Here is a 19,939-nt window from a genome sequence, read left to right on the forward strand (position 1 = left end):
AAGGTGGGGCCTTTGCCAAGGGCCCAGCTCCTCACACATGCAGCCCTGACCCCATCTCCCCTCTGTACTGAGGGGGAAGGCAAGGCTCTCTGGGTTGAATGTCTGGTGCCAGAGCCTATACACGAGGTTACCATTATACACCAGGCACCCACACTGTCACTTCCCTCCCAATCTCCAGGCCGTGGGCACTTTGAGCAACATTGAGCTCTGGAAGCTCTAATGAAGCCAGCGTGCTCTCTGCACCCCAGGCCTGGGCTCCCCAGAGTGGTCCAGTCCACCCCGGGTCACTTACCTGTCACTTGCTTTCTCATCCCAGTGTCACTGACCTGAGTGGTGTGGGCCAGGGAGCCCAGACTGAACTTCCAGAACAAAAGCCTTGACAGGGATGGATAAGACACTGGCTCAGTCCAAATTTGTTTTGTTCTGAATTGGCTTCCTAAAAAGGTGTCTAATCTTTAATTTAGAGATTTTATTTTTCTATTACAGACATTTCAGGCCAACAGACAGATCATTCAGGATTATTCAAAAGCACCTACAAGATAACCTGATGTGTTCTTACAGAAATGTGCCCTCTGAGGGATGGGCCCTGTCTTGGGCCTCGCCAGGGCTGGCCCCAAGTACACAAACTGGAGGGGTGGCCAACATCCCATTGACCCTGAGGAAGCCCACAACCAACCACAGGGTCACTTGGTAGTGTCTCAGCCCCACCCTCCCTGAAGCCCCACCCTCCCTACAGCCCCCACTGTTCTGCCAGACCTGGAGAAGCTGAAGGATCCTTTGGTGAAAGGAAAGAGCTGGACCCTGTTGGGCCCCATCCTCCCTGATAGCACCAGAGTCCACCCGGGCTGGAAAGCATCATGCTCCAGGACAGAGTGGCACCCTGAGGCCCTTCCATGAGTCTCAGGGGATACCTCAGCCCCAAATGCAACCAGTCAAGCTTCTGAGTAGGTTGGGGAGGAGGACACTGAGCAAACTGAGTCAGAGGCAAAATCTTGAGACCCAAAGAGGCAGGAACATTACTTCCCAATTATAACACACAGAGATTTAGAAACACAGCCAGGTGACCTCCACCCTGATGTCCTAAGACAGCTTAGAAACACAACCCATGGCACCCAGGATGGAGCAAAATAATGAGTAACTACTCACTCTACTCATGGGTAACCTGGACCTATGTCAGGCCTGTGGCAAGATAGGCTTTGTGTCTTACGGGTGCGTGTGTGTGTGTGTGTGTGTGTGTGTGTGTGTGTGTGTGTGTGTGTACTTGCATGCAGAGGGCTGGGAGAAGGGCTCACGGCAGCACATGGGACGACGTGGGGCACAGATGAGTCACAGCCTGTGGCTCCCAGCCCTGGATATTCCATTTCTTCTGGCAGCTTAGACCATGGGGACTGTGGTAACTCAGCACCCTAGACTGGGTGGCTTCTCAGCAGCACACATGCGCCTCTCACACACTGCAGGTGGATGTCCGAGATCAAGGCACTGGGAGAGCTCATGTCCCTAAGGGCCAGGACCAGAGTTCACAGGTGGCGCCTTGTTCCTGAGTCTTCACGTGGAGGAAGGGGTGGAAATGCGTTCTCAGGCCTCTTTTATAAGGAAAATAGTCCCTGCCATTCACCACACTCAGGACCTACTCACCTCCTGTTTCCTGATACTTTCACCTTGAGGATGAGGATTTCAACACAGTATCTGTAGGGATACTCAGGCCAGAGCACCAGGAGGCTTGGAAAGCTTGGAGGGCTGGCTCCTACTCCCAGAGATAAGTTCTCCTGACCTGGGGCAGAGCCTAGGTTTAGACCCTGCTCAAGTACAGTCCCCCGAGGTAAGCCTGGGGGGCCTCACACCTGACAAGTCCCTGGAGAACATGCAAATTCCTAGATGTCAGGGTCTCTCCATGGTGAAGGAATGGGCACTGCTGATAAAACCAGGGACTGTAGCTGCTGGCCCTGAGGTCCTTGAGATCACTTAGGTCTTGGAGGCCCAGACTTGCAGACATGACTTAAAGACTGGCTACACACCCCTAGAAAGGTGAGGGAAGGCAGCTTAACCCTGGAGTAAAAAAGGACACAGTATCCTTGTCCTTGCTCTAGTGCTAGCCATGGAGACCATTTGCTCCATGGCCATGGTCACAGGCACTGTGGGTCCAACTAAGAGCCCTGAGGCCAGGAAGTGGCTGCCCTGGGATGGCTCCATGCTGGGGGACCCCTACCACCCCATTCCATACCCACAGAGACTATGGCCTGGAGGTGAGGTGGGAAGCAGTAAGGAGACCATCTCCCTGTGGCATGGGCTGGTACAACAGCAGCCAGCCCTACAGTGCAGCTCTACTCCCTGACCCATGCAAGAGGCAAATCTAGGAGCCTTGAGTACTGGACACCCCAATAATCTGCAACAGAGGTGACCCACAACCTTGGTGCCAAACATTTAGGGGGTTAGAAATCTGAAACAGTTCCCAAAATGCAGGCAGAGAAATGTTTTCAGCTGTGTGTGGAGTTCAGGCAGCAAGGAGGCTGCATCACAGCCTTGAGCCCAGGGTGAAACCAGAAATACTCAGCACAGCACCAGCACTCCCTGAAAAGGGGATCTAGGACAGCACAGAGGAACCTGGGGTTATAATTCCTGCCCTGGTGTCCCATCCAGTCCTGTGAGGTCCTGGGCACAGAGTCCAGAACAAGGGACCACATGAAATACTTCCAGGAAATGCCACACAGGGTATTGCAAGCTTGGCAAACCCTGTGGTCTGTGCTGGAACTACTCACCTCTGCCTCTGGACAAGAGAAGCCATTGACCACCCCACAGTGGATGTGCATGGTGGTGTTCTAGTAAGACCTTACAAAAATAACCCAGTTCAAGAGCTCTTGCTTGCTGAGCCTGGCTGGAAGGAAAGGATTTGGAAGTCACTAAATGCATTAAGCCCTAGGCTTCTTTTCACATTTGTGATTGTGGATTTTCAACTCTTTAACTCATGTTGATCTCAGTCTAAATTACCTATCAATTGGGCACTGAAATACAGTGAGGTCTAGCCTGGAAGTATTAGTTCTAACAGCCAACCTGTTCCAATAAGCTAATGAACATGAAACTGGAACATCTTGAAAAAAGTTTAAAGTACTTTTTCCATATTTTTTTTTGTCTTTTTCTTTTTTATCAGTACCAGGGATTGAACTCATGACCACACACTTGCAAGGCACGTGCTTATGCCGCTGAGCTAAATCCCTAGACCCACATAAGCTCTGCTTAGCAAAGCAGAATTTATTACCCTTTACCTGTGTTTCAAGAAAATTCCAGGCATCACATATCAGATTAGGCTAGCTGCTCTGTTTAAAGAATACAGGTTTTTTAAAAAAAAAAATTAAATGCCTCAACTAAAAAGTCCTGAAGGCATGTCAAAGCTAGAAACGAACAGTGTTGGCCCTTTCCTCCTTGTGCCTCAGACTTTTCCATTCTTCATTAGTAGGATGAAGAAAATCCTCTACCCGCTATTTCATCCTGTCTGCCTACCTGGTGACCTCTTCAGCCAGAAAACGTCATTAGTCAGAGTCCTCCTCCTTAATATCTCTGTCTTCTTTGCTCATCTCAGAGTAAGAACATTGCATTGTTGCTGAACTACTAAAAATAACTTAGTTCTCCCTAAAATCATCTTGATAATACTACCCATACCAGCGCTCCTGGAGAGAGGTAATGCTCCTGAAATGCACCCACCTGCCAGCTATCTATTGCATTTCTGGTAGTGGCAAGAAACCAGCTACAATTAAGCACACACAATGACTGAAGAACCGGCTACTTTACAAAGCCTGCTTCATTTGAAGATAACCCTATGAGGAGGCATCTGAATCTGCATTTTCCAGAAGGTGGAAGTGGGGGGGGGGTCAAGGAATTCAGGAAATTCTCCTGATATTATATATATTGAATGTGATAGAACTGAGATTTAGGATTTATTCCAGAACTCAAAAGTCTTTCAACACAATTGCCAGTGACTCCATTTATACAGAAACATTCAGTATCTGCTCTAAGGTTCTTGGGTTTCCAAAGAAAAGATGCCCTTTGTCAATGGATACATTGGGACAATTTCTACCACCCTGATGGCCATTCCAACTCAAATTATGTCACCTTGACCAGGTAAGAACTGTGATGTTCAAGTCAAATGTTAAAGCCAGGATTAGAAGACATAAGTTTTGATTATGATTTTTATATAATGAGAATACATTGCCTTTGTAATAAGCTAAGCATAAAACAAGTAATTGTTTTTTTAAAAAGCAAGTTTGGGGAGGCTAATCTAGCAGAAAGTACCCAGCTATTCACCAAACCTATATTTAAAATTTTTTTTCCTTTATAACACTGTGCTGATGCATGTTTCCCAGCATCCCTTGCAATTAGAAGTCATGTGACTGGACTCTGACCAGTGAGACAAAAGCAGAAGCGGGCTTGTAGCCTATAAAACCCAGTTATGCACAGTCTTTCTTCTCAATGCAAAGAAACACAGTGCCTTGGAAGCCACATTTGAGGATGGGAAAACCCAGAGATGAACAGATCTGGAATCTATGGACCACTTCCTGCAACAGGGCCAACCGCAGACCAGAATCCTCCATGAGAAGGAAAGCAACTTGTCTCAAGTGAAACCACCAAATTGGCGGCAGCAGCTCCTATTACCCTATCTAACTCATTCAGTAAAAACTTTGATACAAATTAAAAAGTAGATCACATTAGTTTCTAATTTGTTCCACTTAAGAATGTCAACAGCGATTATTTGAGTCATTAAGAAAATTACAACTGCAGAGAGAAGTTAGTGAAAGTTTGGTGAGCTAGTAAAATAAAGTGTGGATTTTAAGACTTTAAACCTAGATTCTAACCCAGAAAGAGCTGCACCAAGATGACTGAAATTTGTTATTCCTAATATTTTAGATATATTTGGTAAAAAAGATTATTAATGTTAATGTCACTTGTTCCTTTTTGCCCTTGCAATGTAATAGCTAGAAAATCTAAAATTACATTTGTAGTCCACATTATTTATCTTGGATAGTGCTACTCTAGATGGTATGAACATCAGGTTTTCCCTCCAATTATTTGGGGTTGTTTTGTTTTGTTTTGTTTTTGTACTGGGGATCAAACTCACAACCTTGCACTTGCCAAGCAGGCACTTGTACCACTGAGCTAAACGCCTGGCCCCTCTCCAATTATTCGCATATATATATATATATCTGTCTACCATGTAGAAGTCGGGTGGCTCTATTTTGCTTCTGGTAAATCCCAGGTTCTTGGACAGGTGGGGCAGGTCTCCTCTGGGCCTTGAGTTTTTCATATAAAAGATGAGAAAACTGTGCTTTTCATACTTTGTACTTTGGTCATACCCAGCCTTGTTCAAACCAGCTAAGCCTAATGTCACCTTGTTCATGCCAGCATCTTAAAAGGATTTCTCCACTTGCTCACCTATACACCTAGCTTCTTGTTTAAGGTCATCCTTGCCACTTCAGTCTACCTTCATGCTATTTTTCTCTTAGGGATGTTTGCTTCCTTTGTCTGTGTGAGTCACATTTCACCCCTGAGTCTGTCTGGCCACTCTTGTGATCCCCTGAGCTATGGACACTCTTGCCATGTTCCTCGAGGCCCACCACCCTGCTGGTCGCACCCTGGTCCTGCAACACAGCCTCTGGAGTCTTCCTTCCTTCAGAGACTTTGACCCAGCTCAGCCAGGCAGCCAGAGAGAGTGAGCCTTTATCTGCAGGGTCTCACAGTAACCTCGTAGCAAAATCAAAGGCCATAATTTTAAATAGCTTCCTTTTTCCAAAGTTTATTCAAAAGAGGCACTCTGGAAAAGCTCATCTCCTTAAAATCTCAAAGAACTGAAAACCAAAAAGTGATAGATCTTCCTGGAGACATACTGTGCAGTGTTTAAATAAAATCGTGCAGAGCATTACATAGAAACATCTCAAAGCATTCATTTCTGCGGCAGTTGCCCACCACCCTCAATATTACATTTAGCTAACTTAATTTTCTGTGGATCAAATGTATTCAAAGCTAAATTTCTCTTAATAGGTCATCTGAGTAAACAACTTCAAGTGTTATTTGCCAAAAAGACAATATGTTTCCAGGCTTCAGATGAAATCGGCAGTGTCAGGCTAAGAAAACAAACTTAAAAATTCACAGAGAGCTGGAATGACTGCAGAAAAAATTGGAGCCTGGAGGTCAGTCTTTTTCACGCAGTTCTGGAGATAAAAAAAAAATCACAAAGTCCCACTAACAAGGTCTTTGAGGGGCACAGGAAGAATGCCAGCTTTTTTTTTTAAATCTAAATGTATACAGCAATATATTCTCAAAGCAGCAGCTGTAATAAAAACGTGTCCATCCCAGTATAGTGACAGCAGTCACAGCCAGTGCTGCCATTTTACGTCCTCCAACCCAGGCAACACTGGCTCGTACACTGGGTGCTCTGGGCTCTTGGACATCAGGAATGGGGAGACTGAGAAGAAGAAGGCTTGAGGTATGGCATGGAATCTCAAAATGCAAGCAGTTACAGAAGGAAGTGACAGGCACGTTGGTGTGGAAGTATGTGTCAAACTCATCTTGGAAGTTCTTAGAAGTACTATACTTGTGCAAGAGAAGGAATAAAGCAGCCAAAGAAAATGAACATCTGACAAGCAAACCAGCTCCAAACCCCAACAGGAAGTACAACAAGAACAGGCAATTCCATCTCCAGTGACCAAATCTACAACCTTCCTCTCATGGCATCTAAAGCCAGGGATGCTAAGAATGCAGTCGGAGAAGCCTGTGACACACCAAGTAGCATGAACCCTTGCTTGTGGCCTTGACACTCCAGCCCACACAGCCATGGCACACTCTGCACACTAAGTGCTCAGGTTCCTGTGCTAACAACCCCTCTCCCAGCACAAAGGGACCCAGACCCACCAGCTGCCGACATCACTGCAAACAAGAAGCGAGAGGATCCAACACCCACAGGACTCCCTCCCTGCCCTGATGGAGACTCCTGAGAGGAAACGCCATCGTATTCAACCAGTGCAAATCCACTGGAGCGTCTGATGGGAGCTGGCTGATGTGAAAGGAGGTGCTGCTGGCTCACTGAGGCTCAGTTCTCTCACCCGACAGTTAGAGGTACCCTCATTCACTGTTTTGTCAACCTTGGTTTCAGTTACCCCTGGTTACCTGTGGCCAACCTGTCACCTGTGGCCAACCATGGTCTACAAATGCTACATGGAAATTTCTGGAAATGAACAATTCCTAAGTTGTACCAAGCTTTCGTTACAGTATGTTGTTTTAACTACTCTATATTAACTACTCTATTGGTTATAGTTGTTAATCTCTTCCTATACCCAATTTGGGTATAGAAATTAATAAATTAAACTTTATCACACATATATCTGTATCTTTTTAAATCCAAAATGTATAAAGCAACATATTCTCAAAGCAGCAGCTGCAGTAAAAACATGTCCATCTGGCTCTTGGACTTCAGGGATGGGGAGACTGAGCAGTATCTACAGGATTTAGCATTATCTGTGGGGTCAGACACCCATGGGGTCTTGACACATCCCCACATCCCCCAGGGATAGGGGTCTATGTAAATATAGACTTGTAATAGTATGTCAGAACTTTACAAGTGCCTTGGCTTTCAACAATTTTTGGTAGAACATCAGTTCAGTCAAAACTGAGAAGCACATCTGTGGCAGCATTCTAGGAAGGGCAGCCAATTACAGGGTCATGTTATTTGTGATACTTTTGGACTACATCACTGTTAGATACTGATGACTAACAGGGGCTGGTCCTGCATGAGGCTGTCCAAATTCTTCTCTATGGGAAGATGGGATTCAAGCTCACCGTCCACCTGATGCTGCACCTGGGCCATCTGCAGGTACTCTGGACAGAAGCAGACTGGCTGATTCTGCCTGTTCTAGTAGAGAGCAGCTGGAAAATGTGGCGTTTGGAATCTTGCAGTGTGGCTCTCCCATAGTAGGTACATGAATGCCCCCCATATTCAGCAGACAGTGGGAAGTTCATGAGTCATCTCCTACTGTAGAGCTATCAAGCGTGGGGCACTGTGTTGGACATACTTTACAACTTTATTACCACTTCACACAGTGGTTATAAAAGGTCAGAATGATTATCACAAGTTCTCAGAGAAGCAGACAGGCTCAGAGCACCTTATTATGTTGTTCAGAGCCCTCAGGCTTCTGAGGTGGAATTCGAACCCAGGAGACTGTCCACTCTACACTCTCGAGATGTTTTCAATGAGCTGGATGTTCCAGACCAGGCTGTCTGATACAGCAGTCTGTGCTGACAGAAATGTTCTATGACCTGTGAGATCCAGCATAGTAGCAACATGTAGCTACAGGGTACTGGACATGTGGCTAGTACAACTGAGAACAGGAAATTTTATTTTATTTTATTTGAATTCACCTGAGTTCCAGTCACCACTGAATGTCCACATTGCACAATGCAGTTATAAGATCTTTATAACAAGCATTCAGAAAAGGAAATTATTACCACGGTACAGGTAGTCTGAGCAGGCTTCTCAAATGATGTGGCTCTGGTATGTCAGGACTGAACAGGACTTTTCCCATTTCAAGCATGTTCATCTTCCCTCCCAAATTTGCTTCAGAATCAAGGACCCCAGCAACAAAGTCCAGCCCCTTCAGTCTACAGATGAGGAAACTAAGAACATCTACCGTGGAACCATAAGGAGCATGGCTCCTTTTCGGACCTGCTTTCTTCTGAGGGAGTAAGCTTTCATTTACTGCTTCCTGCTTCCTTCCTGAAGCCTTCATCCTCCTCTCTCCCCTGTGTCCTATCTGCCAACCCTAGAAGATACAGGCTTTTTGTCAACCTGGACATTTTTTTGCAACTTATAAAGCTCAGTCATTTCCACTCTTGGACTGTGTTATGAAGCTGTCAATGCACTTGAAGATTCTACACCTGTCATTCTAAGAACAGTACCTTCTAAAACAGTGAGCAACGTCACTCACAGAGAGATCACTCACCTTCTTCCAAACAATCCCAGCATGTTAAATACCCAGAAGCCCGGCCTGCAGCCAGATCCAGCACAGGAAGTGGGTCACTGTATCATGTCTGACTCCACTTTTTCCCTACCAAGGGTGGCCTCTGGGCTCACTAGGGCTGTTTCTTGACTTTTGATATCACATCTTTTAGGTGAACAGAGATGTTGAAAATGTCTGACTACAAGACCAGATCAACCAGCTGATTCTGCACTGATCCTGTCTGACCTTTCAGACCAGTTCTTGGAAAATCTGTTTCCTAGAATGTACGTGGCTCTACCCCCTCAGCTGGATCTCTTGGACCTTCGTGCCATTTTCATTATTAGCTGATGTAGCTGCCCTGTGCTTCACTTTCAGGAATATCTCTTGTGCATTTAATAACAGCCACAATAACATCTGAATTTTCCAACTTGAGAAATACGGATTACACAGGGTTTGAAGGTGGGAACAACTTTGGACTCCTTCCATCTTTGCTCAAGGTAACTGTTAAGAATCTCAGTATGGGGGGAAAGAGCAATTCTACCCCACCTTCCAAAAAGAGAGTAGACATCCAATGTCCTGCACACCTTCTGTACTCAAAGTTCTATGGCCTTTGGGGACACAAGGAAGTCTGTTTAGATCCATTCGTGATGACACCAAAAATGAGACAGGTCTTTGGATATGAGGTCAATATGTTCTCAAGCTCTTGGGGGAGCTCTTCGATGGGGCATATATGGGGTCCAAGTACACATGGGGGTGATAAGGAAGGCCCCAGAGAGCTCTGGGTCCAAGTCAGGGTGGTAAAGTACAGTTAAACCCAATCTGTCCCATGGCTGCTTTCAGTGCAGCTTGTAAGTTAAGAATGGTTGCAATTTTTTTTAATTGTAAAAGAAACTCTTTGGAAAACTACTATTATATAACCTGCAAAGCCTAATATATTTACTGGCTGGTCCTTTCTACAACAAGCTTGGTCTAAACCATAAGCGACTTCATCTCAGAAGTGTCATTTCTCTAAGCACCAAGGGGCTGGGTCCGAGTGATTCCTAGTTCCCTTTGATCCCCTTTGAATTTATTTTTATTTTCAGTTCAATATCATTAGAGGTAAAATGCTCCATATATCTTTCAAAAGACAGGCACAATACACATCAGCTATAAAAACAAATACTCAGAAATGCTATTCACTCTTCCAAGATCAACATCATAGTTGAAGATGTGCACCAAACTCTGTCTTCACTGTGACAGAAATGAGGCCCCTTATTAAAAACCAGCCAGAGAGAAGCCCAGGAAGAAAAGCAAAGAAGGCCACAGGAATCCTCACCCGTCCCGCCCCGGAGGCACTTTTGTTCTGGTTGGCACCAGCTCCACATTTGGTATTAATGCTGAATCAGACTAATTCCAGCTGCAACTCACCTTCTCCTCCACTCCACTGGGGGAAAAAACACAGAAGTGGAAAAACAGCTGGATGAGTGGGCTATCACCCTGGAGTTTCTTACACTCTTACACTAAATGTCCTTAGGGTTTCTTTGGACTTGAACCCAAAGAGAAGACAGAGCATCCACCCTTTCCTTGACCATAACCAGAAAAGAAAACAGCAGCCATGGCCCAGCATGCAGGCACCGGTCTTACCTGGCTCTGTGCAGTTCTTGCTGATCCGGAGGCCCACATCTTCAGAGGCCAGTGTGTCATTGATCTGCATTAGCTTCCTCCCCACCATCCACTTTCTGTCTTCTCCTATGAGGTCCATGAGGTCAAGCTCTGGGGAGAAAAAGACAAAAATGACACATCACTCACAGCAGAGTCTGGTCTTCACCCACACCGCTGTTCACTCAGAGCCCTCCAAGCCTTCTTGCCTCTAACCACTAAGGGCTTCCTCTACTGCTGGCCCCTCTTGGGATTCAGTGAGGACCTCAGTAGGATGATAGTAAGCTGCGTATTTCAGAGTCCTCTCCAGTGAGCTGACACTCACACTGTCTATAGTGCCACTATCTGGATAAAGCACACTTGATTGGTATATGTCTCATCTTGGTCTCAACTTCCTGAACACAATGACATGCTGACAAATGCTTACCCATCAATTCTTTGTGTAAGGAAACACTCCAGATTTTTAGCTATTGCCATTTTCATGAAATCAACTATCCCATGGGGTGCAAGTTTAAGGTACCAACATGACATCACTGAGAATAGAGTTGGAAAGAGACAGGCACAATTGTCTCTATCCCATGAGCTAGGTACAGTCGACCTACCCCACACACCTACCCCCACCAGCACATCCTTCAATCACCTCCCAAATCAGCCTCTGCCACTGAATCCATGGTCTGCTTCCTGGGCGTCATTAAGCTAAGACACCTTTCACCATCCCCAGAACGGAGGCCAGGAGAGCCATTGTCTAAGTTTCCAAAACCCAAGGGAAAGAAAAAATTGACCACGGAATGCATGTTAGAGGATGAGTGCTGAGAAGGGTGTGGGGACGGAGGCACCAGAGATCCAGAGGTACATCCAGTCTACTCTGCACAGGACCCACTGAGTTGGAAGTATTGGCAAAACACCCAGAGTGAAGTGCTCTGCCTACTGGTAAAGATGCCTCAGAATAGAGCACTACAGGGAGCACCAGGATGGAATAAGCAAACAAGTATTGAGAGGGTGACCAGTGAGAAGTGAAGATGAAATCATGGAGAATTTAGTGTTTCGCTAGAGAGTGACCAGAGTAAAAGGATCATGAAGGAAGGGAATCAACAACGCTATGCAGAATGAGGCAAGAGAAGCAAAAAAAAGGAAGAAACTGTAGCCAAGAGTCTTGACCTCCATGGACAAATCCAGAAATACAAAGGCAGGGAAATGACGCCTGGAGCTGGACAGCAGGGGTCGCTAGGAGACGAAGTCAGCAGCAGCAAACGGGGCTCCTTGTTGAATTTGGCACCAAATAAAGAAGTGACACGAGACCACATGACCTTCTGAATGTCTAGCATGTTGTCACAAAATCGATCTAAATACCCAACAAGGCCAATCTGCAGCACAAGTGAACATCACCCAAGGCCAGCACATACCCCTGCCATACCGACATGCTGTTCTGGAGCCAGAGAGCACCGTACCCTCGCTCCATTCCTAGGAGGATGACAGTTGCTTCCTCATTACTGAATCTGATCCTCATGGCCCTACTTGGGAAAGAAAGAGATGCGCAAATACTGTCTCTCCAACACTAATCACTAGTGGCTCAAAGCGGAACATCCCATTCACAAGCTGAAATCACCATTTCCATTTCACAGATGGATAAAGTGAGACTTGTAGAAGTTTCTGGAAGCTTGTGAGCTTCTCACTTAAGCCAAAAGGGCACACATAATAGCAGTAGTTCATGCACTGTGGTCTTTCATAACCAAGTGTAGCCCTGTTCCCTGGTGTAAAATTATCAAGATATTTAATTATAGTTTAGACATACTAACCAGGAGAGACCGCCTGCTGTTTTGTTTTTTTTTAAGAATACTACAGACTACAGTCAGCAATAATTTTAGTCTCTTGAAACACAAAAACCCACACCATAGCCACATGTATCAGCTTAGCCAAAATTGTCACAGCAATAGCAAAGTTAAAACAAGACATGGGTATAGTCTGGTTAACCTGAATAGTTCTCATGATTAAGAATGATGAAAAGTAAATATAAATGTCAAGAACTCATGGAGAAACAATGCCAGTGGCCTTAAACTCCAAAGAGCAGTCCCAAATGTGAACATAATACCACATTACCACGAGTTATCTCAAAGTGTGGGGAAAGGCATTTCCTCTGTCTCCGGTGGGTTTCCCCACAGAAGCACCCCTAGAAAAAGACATGGGCACTGCTGGGATATATGGGAGGTGATTCTAGAAGAACCTGAATGGGAACAGGGTAGCAGAAGAGAGAACGAGCACTTTTGCTCATTCAGGCCAGCTGCCAAAAGGAATGATGAGCTCTGGACCTCTCTGGAAAGAAAGCTCCAGGAGCAGTGTAGACATGCATGTCTGACATTCAGGGGGTGAAGGAACATTTATCCACCTACACCTGGGTTGAAAGCCATACATGGAGAATGTCAGTTCTATAGCATTTCCACCCCACCACAGGGGCATGTAAATGAGCCCTGGTGCCCAGAAGAAGCATTGGAAAATGAGATGCAGTTTCTGGAAGTTGGCTGGTGCCAGTACAGACTGAGGAGGTCAGTACAGGGGATGATGGGCAGGGCACCATGGCATCTGTCAGCCCACATGGCATCTACAGAGAGAAGGAGGCTCTGGTTGGCAGACTGGGCATTCTGCTGCTCTCATAATCAGGGCCAGAGAAATGTTCTCCATGGATCCCAAGGTTCTGGAAGACTCCAAAGATTTGCAAAGCAAGAGTATCCATTCCAGTGACTTTCAAAGTTCCTCTTTATGCCAAGTTTCCATAGTTCTGTAATTCTAAGAGAAAAGCTGATACCAATTAAGACATGTAAAAGTAAAGCCAGCTATTGCAGCAGAAAATTAGAGGATATTTTTTACATAATGATTTGATATCTTCGGGAATTATTAAGACAGCACCTCTGGATTCCCAAAACTAAAGACTTTTATCTCAACAAATATATACTTGATCATGGACCAATGATATAGAAGTACAGAGACAAGAATCTAGGAAAATAAGAATGACAAAAAATAAAGCCCTGCATTTATCTCCTTCCCAATGAGTATAAGTCTGACAATAATATACTGGGACAGTAATATACTGTCCTCACACAAATCCCAGTGAGATGGGAAAGGATAGTTGGTTCTAGGAACAACTTACCTTTGGGTTAAAGTAGAAGTGATCTGCCTAAGAGCTAAGCCAACCCATGGCTACCTTTCACGGTCGTCATGGCTCCCACTTATTTAGTGTCTGTTATGTGCAAGAGCTTTCTATTCTTCAATGTACGTCATCATCATAATTGTCCTCCATGGACAGATTAGCTCCACTTTCACAAATATAGAAAGTGAAGCACACAGAGATCAAATAACTTACCCAAAGTCACCGAGTGGCAGGATAAAGAGTCAAACCTACTCTAGAGTTCAAAGGCCAAATGTCTGGTAGAAGCCTGGATGGAATGAAATGCATCTTTGTTGTGTTGCCTGGATAATAGTTGGTAGAACCACTGATGCAGCCTGCACCTTATACTAGGTTAGGAGTGAAGGCTGTCTCACTGGGCCTGCCCCCAAAGCTGTTAGGAACAGCAGTAAGGCATGAGCATCACCCCTTAAAAGAATATCACTCCCCACAAAAGAATGAGACGGAGATCTGTGCACAGCACTCCGCTCAGGGTAGGTTTCCTGGAGTCTGATGGTCCCACTCGTGGCACGGAGGGCTGTAGTCTTGCACTTAGGGATAAGGGGCAGAGAGTGGGCACCAGAGAAGCTGGGAGAGTGGGGAAGGGAAATTGGACCCAGAAGGGTCCTCACAATTCACTCTCACCTCACTCCCACCACCCTGCTTCTTCAGACCTCTGCTACAGCAAGGAGGCTGCTCCGCAGAGCTGCACTTGAGCAATGTCAACAAAAACACTTGGCCCCAGTGCACCGCATTCTTGGCTCCTCCTCTGCCAGGCCCTGGAAGTCGCATGTTGCCCTAATTAGCCAGAGGGTAGGGAGGGGGTCAGTAAAGGAGAAAAAAATGGGGGTCTGTATGACTGTGGCTCCAAAAAGGGGGTTGGGAGTGGGTCACAGAGATGCCATGGGGCACTACTCAGAGACGAGGAAGCCCGGTTCTCAAGCCAGACCCAGGCTGTATGTACGAAGCAAGAGCAGAGGGGCTGGTGCCAAGTTTCCATTACAGAGCTGTGTGCTCTCACCCTCCTCTGCGTGTGCTCTCTCCTCTCTCCCATGACTGCAGAGTAGGGAACCAAGGATTTCTGATATGAGGAGTGGCCCTCCTGGGATGGTCCCAGACAAACAGCCCCTGCTCACCATCTTCACCCCAAAATCAGTTCCCCATCTGCTGTGTGACTTCATCCCATGGGTTGCTGGTCCATCGCAGGCCCAGCACTGAGGCAGGGCTGCGCAGGCTCTGCTGAGGGATGAACTCTTTGGGACATGTGGACAGACCTGGCAGCCAACAGGGCATGAGTAACACCATCAGCCACACCCCTGGCTGATGTGCCCAGCACCTTTCTGGGCCATCTCCCCACATCCTGGCCCAGGCAGCAATGCCCATGTTTCTGCAGCCCAGCAGGGACGCTACTGACTCCTTCCTAAGCTGAGGCTGAGCTCCCCACCTTGTCCCAAAGCTCTGGAAGCCAGGAATTAGTTTCCCAGGACCCAAGCTTCTCTGCAGGAGCAGCTTTCCTTGCCCAGCGCCCAAGGCTGGGATAGAGAAGGCCTGTTCCCAGATATGCACAGACCTGTGGTTATAGCTCCTACGTGTAGATATGGAAACTGAATGTCTAAGATGTCAGCCACAAAATTAGACCCAGAAAACTCAGTTAAGTGCACAAAAGAGCCCTTGGTGGCAGCCACTGCCTCCGGCTCTCTGGGCCTGCTCAGTGCTCTGCACCAAGGCTAAAAATACCCATCCTGGAGTTTACACAGCTGCCGCCACTCTGCACCCTGGGCCTTCACCCTGAGGTCAAAGGTCAAGTTTGCATAAGCCCGAAGCCAGCGACTGGGTTCTGTTCTGCAGGCTCCAGCAAGCAGCATCACTCTCCAAATGAACCCTTCCTCATCTCACCCGCAAGTCTCAGGAGGGTGCCCTGCAATTCTCACCCTCCAAGGGTGAAGAGGGGGCTTGTGGTCTGGGCTCGTTCATGTGGCCTTTGCACATGGATTTCCTAAAAAAGCACTTCCTCTCTCCAAGTTAGTTCACGCCCTTGTGAGCTCTCAAATCCACCCATGAGGAAGTAGGAAGTAACGGGGACCAGACCCTCAGAGCTTGAAGAGACAGAGAAGGGGAGATGCAGAGACTCACACTCCCCCCACAATAGCGCAATGCCGGACTTCTCTCCACAGATTGGTGTCCATGTCCCTTCAGAATTCATCTGTTGAAACCCTAGCTCCCAAGAAAACAGAATGAAGAACTGAAAGGTCTTAGGGAGGTGATGAGGCGATGAGATTGTCGTGCAGTCACTGAAGAGGACAAGTGCCTTTAGAAAGGGGCACCAAGGTCTCTAGGTCTTTTCCACCACATGTGGACACAGTAAAAAGACAACAGCTTGCAACCCTGAAGATAGCCCACAACAGAACCGGGTCACACCAACAGACTGCCAGCTTCCAGAACCCTGTGGCTTAAACTGCCAGCTCTGCAATACTCCGTTACGCTCTACTAAAAGCTTATAAGCTAGGGACCTTGTGAAAATGCAGATTTCAGTAAGTACTAGCTCTATGTTCTCCATGGACATCAGTGCTGCCGGTCCCAGAGGCACTCCGAATACTAAGACTATTGCTCACCTTTAAACAAAGGCATGGAAGGATCTGAATCACTATGCACAAACTTGTGCCTCAACCAGGCTGCATTTCAGAAAGGAAATTGCAAGTTTCCAGGCAATGCATTCCGCAGTAGCTCCAAGCGCTCCAAGAGTGGGGCAGGATACAGGGGCCCCAGTGGAATGCAACCTGTGGGAGTGAAAGGGAAGGAGCAGAAATGACACAGGTGATACCCTGACCCATCAAGCAGGAGGGAGAGGAGAAGGGTATGAGGGGCCCTTTTCCCTTTGTGCAGTAACTGTACAGGCCACAAGAAGCCCCAGAATAAGCAGCAGCCTGTTGGGCCTGGATGACCATTACACAGGAGTCACAAACAAATACTGCAATTAAACCATGTGCCCACTGCGTCTGACAAGGGAGAGGGAAATGAACCAATATTAACTAGATGACCAGGGCAACGTGTAGCCAGTACCCCACCCACTCCTGAGAACCTGAGTGAGTGGAGGGCAGCAGGCCCACTCCTCTCTATAAAGTTGATCTCTCCACAGAGACAGACTTCCAGGAAAACCTGGAAAGGAAGGAGAAGTGAGGAGGAAAGAGAGGGCGGATGGCAAAAGGTATACTGTAGCATGCTGGGTGCGGGCAGCATGGACCCCAGGCTCTGAAAAGGAAATCACTTTCCAGAAGCTGCCAGTTAAAAGGCCACTCTTGACACGCCCCGGGATTCTCGGGGGCAGGGACAAGACCTGAAGGAGGCACATAGGACGGACTTAGGTACCTTCTGGCTCTCTCACTGGCACGGCATACCGCAGCACAGAGCACTTTGCATGTGTTTACTTCAATGGATTCACCAGTGTTTTTTGAAAAGTGAACTCTTGGTAAGATTCTGAAATGAGCACTGATTATCTTTTAGCAAGGAATTTAAGACATTGTTGACCTTAAAGATGAATTATGCATTTCTCTCTTACAAAAAGACAACTGCTATAAATACGCTAACCTTTCTGGGAAGACATTCAGCCATCAGCTAAGTCTGTGCCTAGCAGATATTCTCAGGGAACTCACACAGAGGACACACCCCTCCTCTAGCCACCTCCTCCACACACGCATCCTTCCAGGGGACATTTTAACAACTGACAAAGTAGCTGGCTTACCAGAGAAATTTGTTCTATGGAAAGAACATTACGAAAACAAGTATCAAGAAATGCTGTTGCCCCGTCCCTTGCAACGATAAAAATCCAGAGACTCTGAAAACATGTTTAGTTTCATCTTAAAATATGGAAGTAGAATTATGTAATATGATTAAAAACACTGCAACACAAAGAATCTAAATGAATTTTGAGCCCATTTTATTACAAATATGTAAATGTAAATCTGAAAAGTTCCAAGATCAATTAACAGAAACCAGAAAAGATGTGATCTTTTCATAATTAGTAAATTAAATGGAAAAATTAATATCTTGAATTAATAGATATACTTATGATGCTTTTCAACCATTTGGATTTGTACATTTTGGTGTATTATCTATTGATACAAGATAGCCATTAAATTTCAACATTAAAATAAACTGAACCTTAAATTAAACCTTCAAATAGTTGTTTTGGTACTAACTAAGCATGGTACTAACATTTTCAAAAACGTGTGCTCACATTTTCAATCATGTGCTCAAGAAAATAGTACTCTTAAACAGCAGTCATATTAATAATTTAATAAAATCAAAATATTCTATTTTGTGAAAAACAGTATTATTATAAATGGCTTATTAGTTTTTCTTCTTAAATTTATATTACATCATATATAAAAATCTGGGGTGCACTAAGGCTTGGTGGAGGCTGCATCAGTCCTCCTTCTAAACATATATATACATCTGATAAACACAAAATGAGGTACAAGGCTTACACAGAGTGTATCATTATACCTGCGCATACACAACATATTACAGAATTCATGACAAAGAATTTCTATATACACATTCCTCAGGGCAGTCTGGAGACCACAGCTTCAGGAGACCCCTTCCCCCAGCAGCACCATCTGCCACACTTTGGGTTCTTCAGACACGGTCCTTGGGTCTTCTATTTTTTACACATCTCATCTGTCAGACCTGCGCACACTGCCAAACTTGGGGGAAACTTTCGTTCTCTTTAAAAGTCCCATTTATGCTTCCAATTGAGTAGAATTTGACCAGAATGCATTACTCGGCTTCCCAAAATCACTGCCATTTCCATCATTTGTGCTTGGATAAACAGTCCAATTTATTCTCAAGTACAAGTACAAAATTGCTGTTTCCTCTTGGGCTGCCATGTCTCCGCCATCACAGATGAGAGGAAGAGCTGAAATTCTTCTACCCTGGGCTTTTCCTAACTCATGCCAGTGCATAAAAATATCACAGAGGGTCAGACATGGGAGAGGCATCAAGATGGTATCTTCTCGCAGTCCTCAGTGGACAGGCTTCCTCCGAGGTTCAAGTGTCAGGATTCCCCAGGGGCAGAGGGGAAAAGAGGAGGGGGAAGAGGAGACAAGAACAGCCTAGTGGGGCATTTTAGGACACCAGGGATGTGCCTTCAAAAGCAGATGCTGGGACCGTGGCATTTCTTCCCCCCTTACTCTGTCACTTCCTGCCACTATGGCCTGAGCAGCTTTGTTCTCCAGTGATTCCTCACCATACTGCACTGCCTCGCAATAGGGAGCCCCCACAAACCTTTCCTTTCTGTACGTGATCACCGGTGTTTTGAGACAGTCATGGAAAGCCGACTGACACACAACTGAAGGCCCTCATGCAGTCTTGAGAAGTGCCCATACCTGACCCAAGACACCTGCATTACAGCTTCCAGGAAAGAGACTCAGCTACTCTGTTCTAGACCGGAACCTGGAGGGAGGAGACCCAGAGGCTTAGAGTCAACAACACACAAAGAACACAAAGAACAACAACAAAAAAATTCAACACACAAATAAACTGAGATGTGAAGCTGATTGTGCCTCCACTGTTCCATCCCAGCTGTGAAAAACCCACTAAACTCCAAGCAAGAAACCTCCCCACCTCCATCCTGGGCCCACCGAGCTGGGATGCCAACCACAACCCTCTGTTTCCTCAGCAAAGGTGTCCTTCATCCTGCTGTGAGCGCACAGCCTCCCAAGCGGCTTCTCAAAATCAAAACAACCCAGGTTCAAGAGCACTGGGCATTCAGAAGGCTGAGCGGCACAAGGGGTCCAAGTGCAGGCTGCAGGGCAGAGCCAGGCCACTGACAGTGGGGTGATGCAGTGTGCACACAGACCCCCAAGGGCTGAGTTAGCAGACATTGAAAGCCTCAGGTGGCTGTGGTGATGCTGTCTATTGAGATGCAGTGCTTGTGACAGTGCTGGGTATCCTAGTTTTGTTTTTCCGAAAAATCAGGTCTGAGAAAAAATTGGGCAGAAGTAGTTTATTTTGAGGGGAAGAAGAATGAAAGGCACATAGAACCATGCTTTGCAGGGGTTGCTGCTGGCAATCAGGATGACACCCCACAGGGAGCCCAGAGATACATCTGGTTTGGCTCCCAAACTTGGCCTCTAAAGCTGGGCCAGAGCTCCAGTCCTCCCACCCA

The 19,939-nt window shown here is 46.2% G+C and overlaps 1 protein-coding gene across 1 annotated transcript in view; it reads right to left on the minus strand.

Annotated features, from left to right (window-relative positions):
• Slc24a3 (solute carrier family 24 member 3) overlaps positions 1–19,939 on the minus strand; it is a 438,881-nt gene that overhangs the window by 367,364 nt on the left and 51,578 nt on the right. Inside the window, exon 2 of the mRNA XM_003476377.5 lies at positions 10,602–10,730. Coding sequence (XP_003476425.5) covers positions 10,602–10,730 — 129 coding nt within the window. The remainder of the gene's footprint in view (positions 1–10,601; positions 10,731–19,939) is intronic.

The sequence above is a fragment of the Cavia porcellus genome, unplaced genomic scaffold (assembly GCF_034190915.1).
Source record: "Cavia porcellus strain 051 isolate PalLab524CR breed Dunkin Hartley unplaced genomic scaffold, mCavPor4.1 scaffold_5, whole genome shotgun sequence".
NCBI classification, from domain to species: domain Eukaryota; kingdom Metazoa; phylum Chordata; class Mammalia; order Rodentia; family Caviidae; genus Cavia; species Cavia porcellus.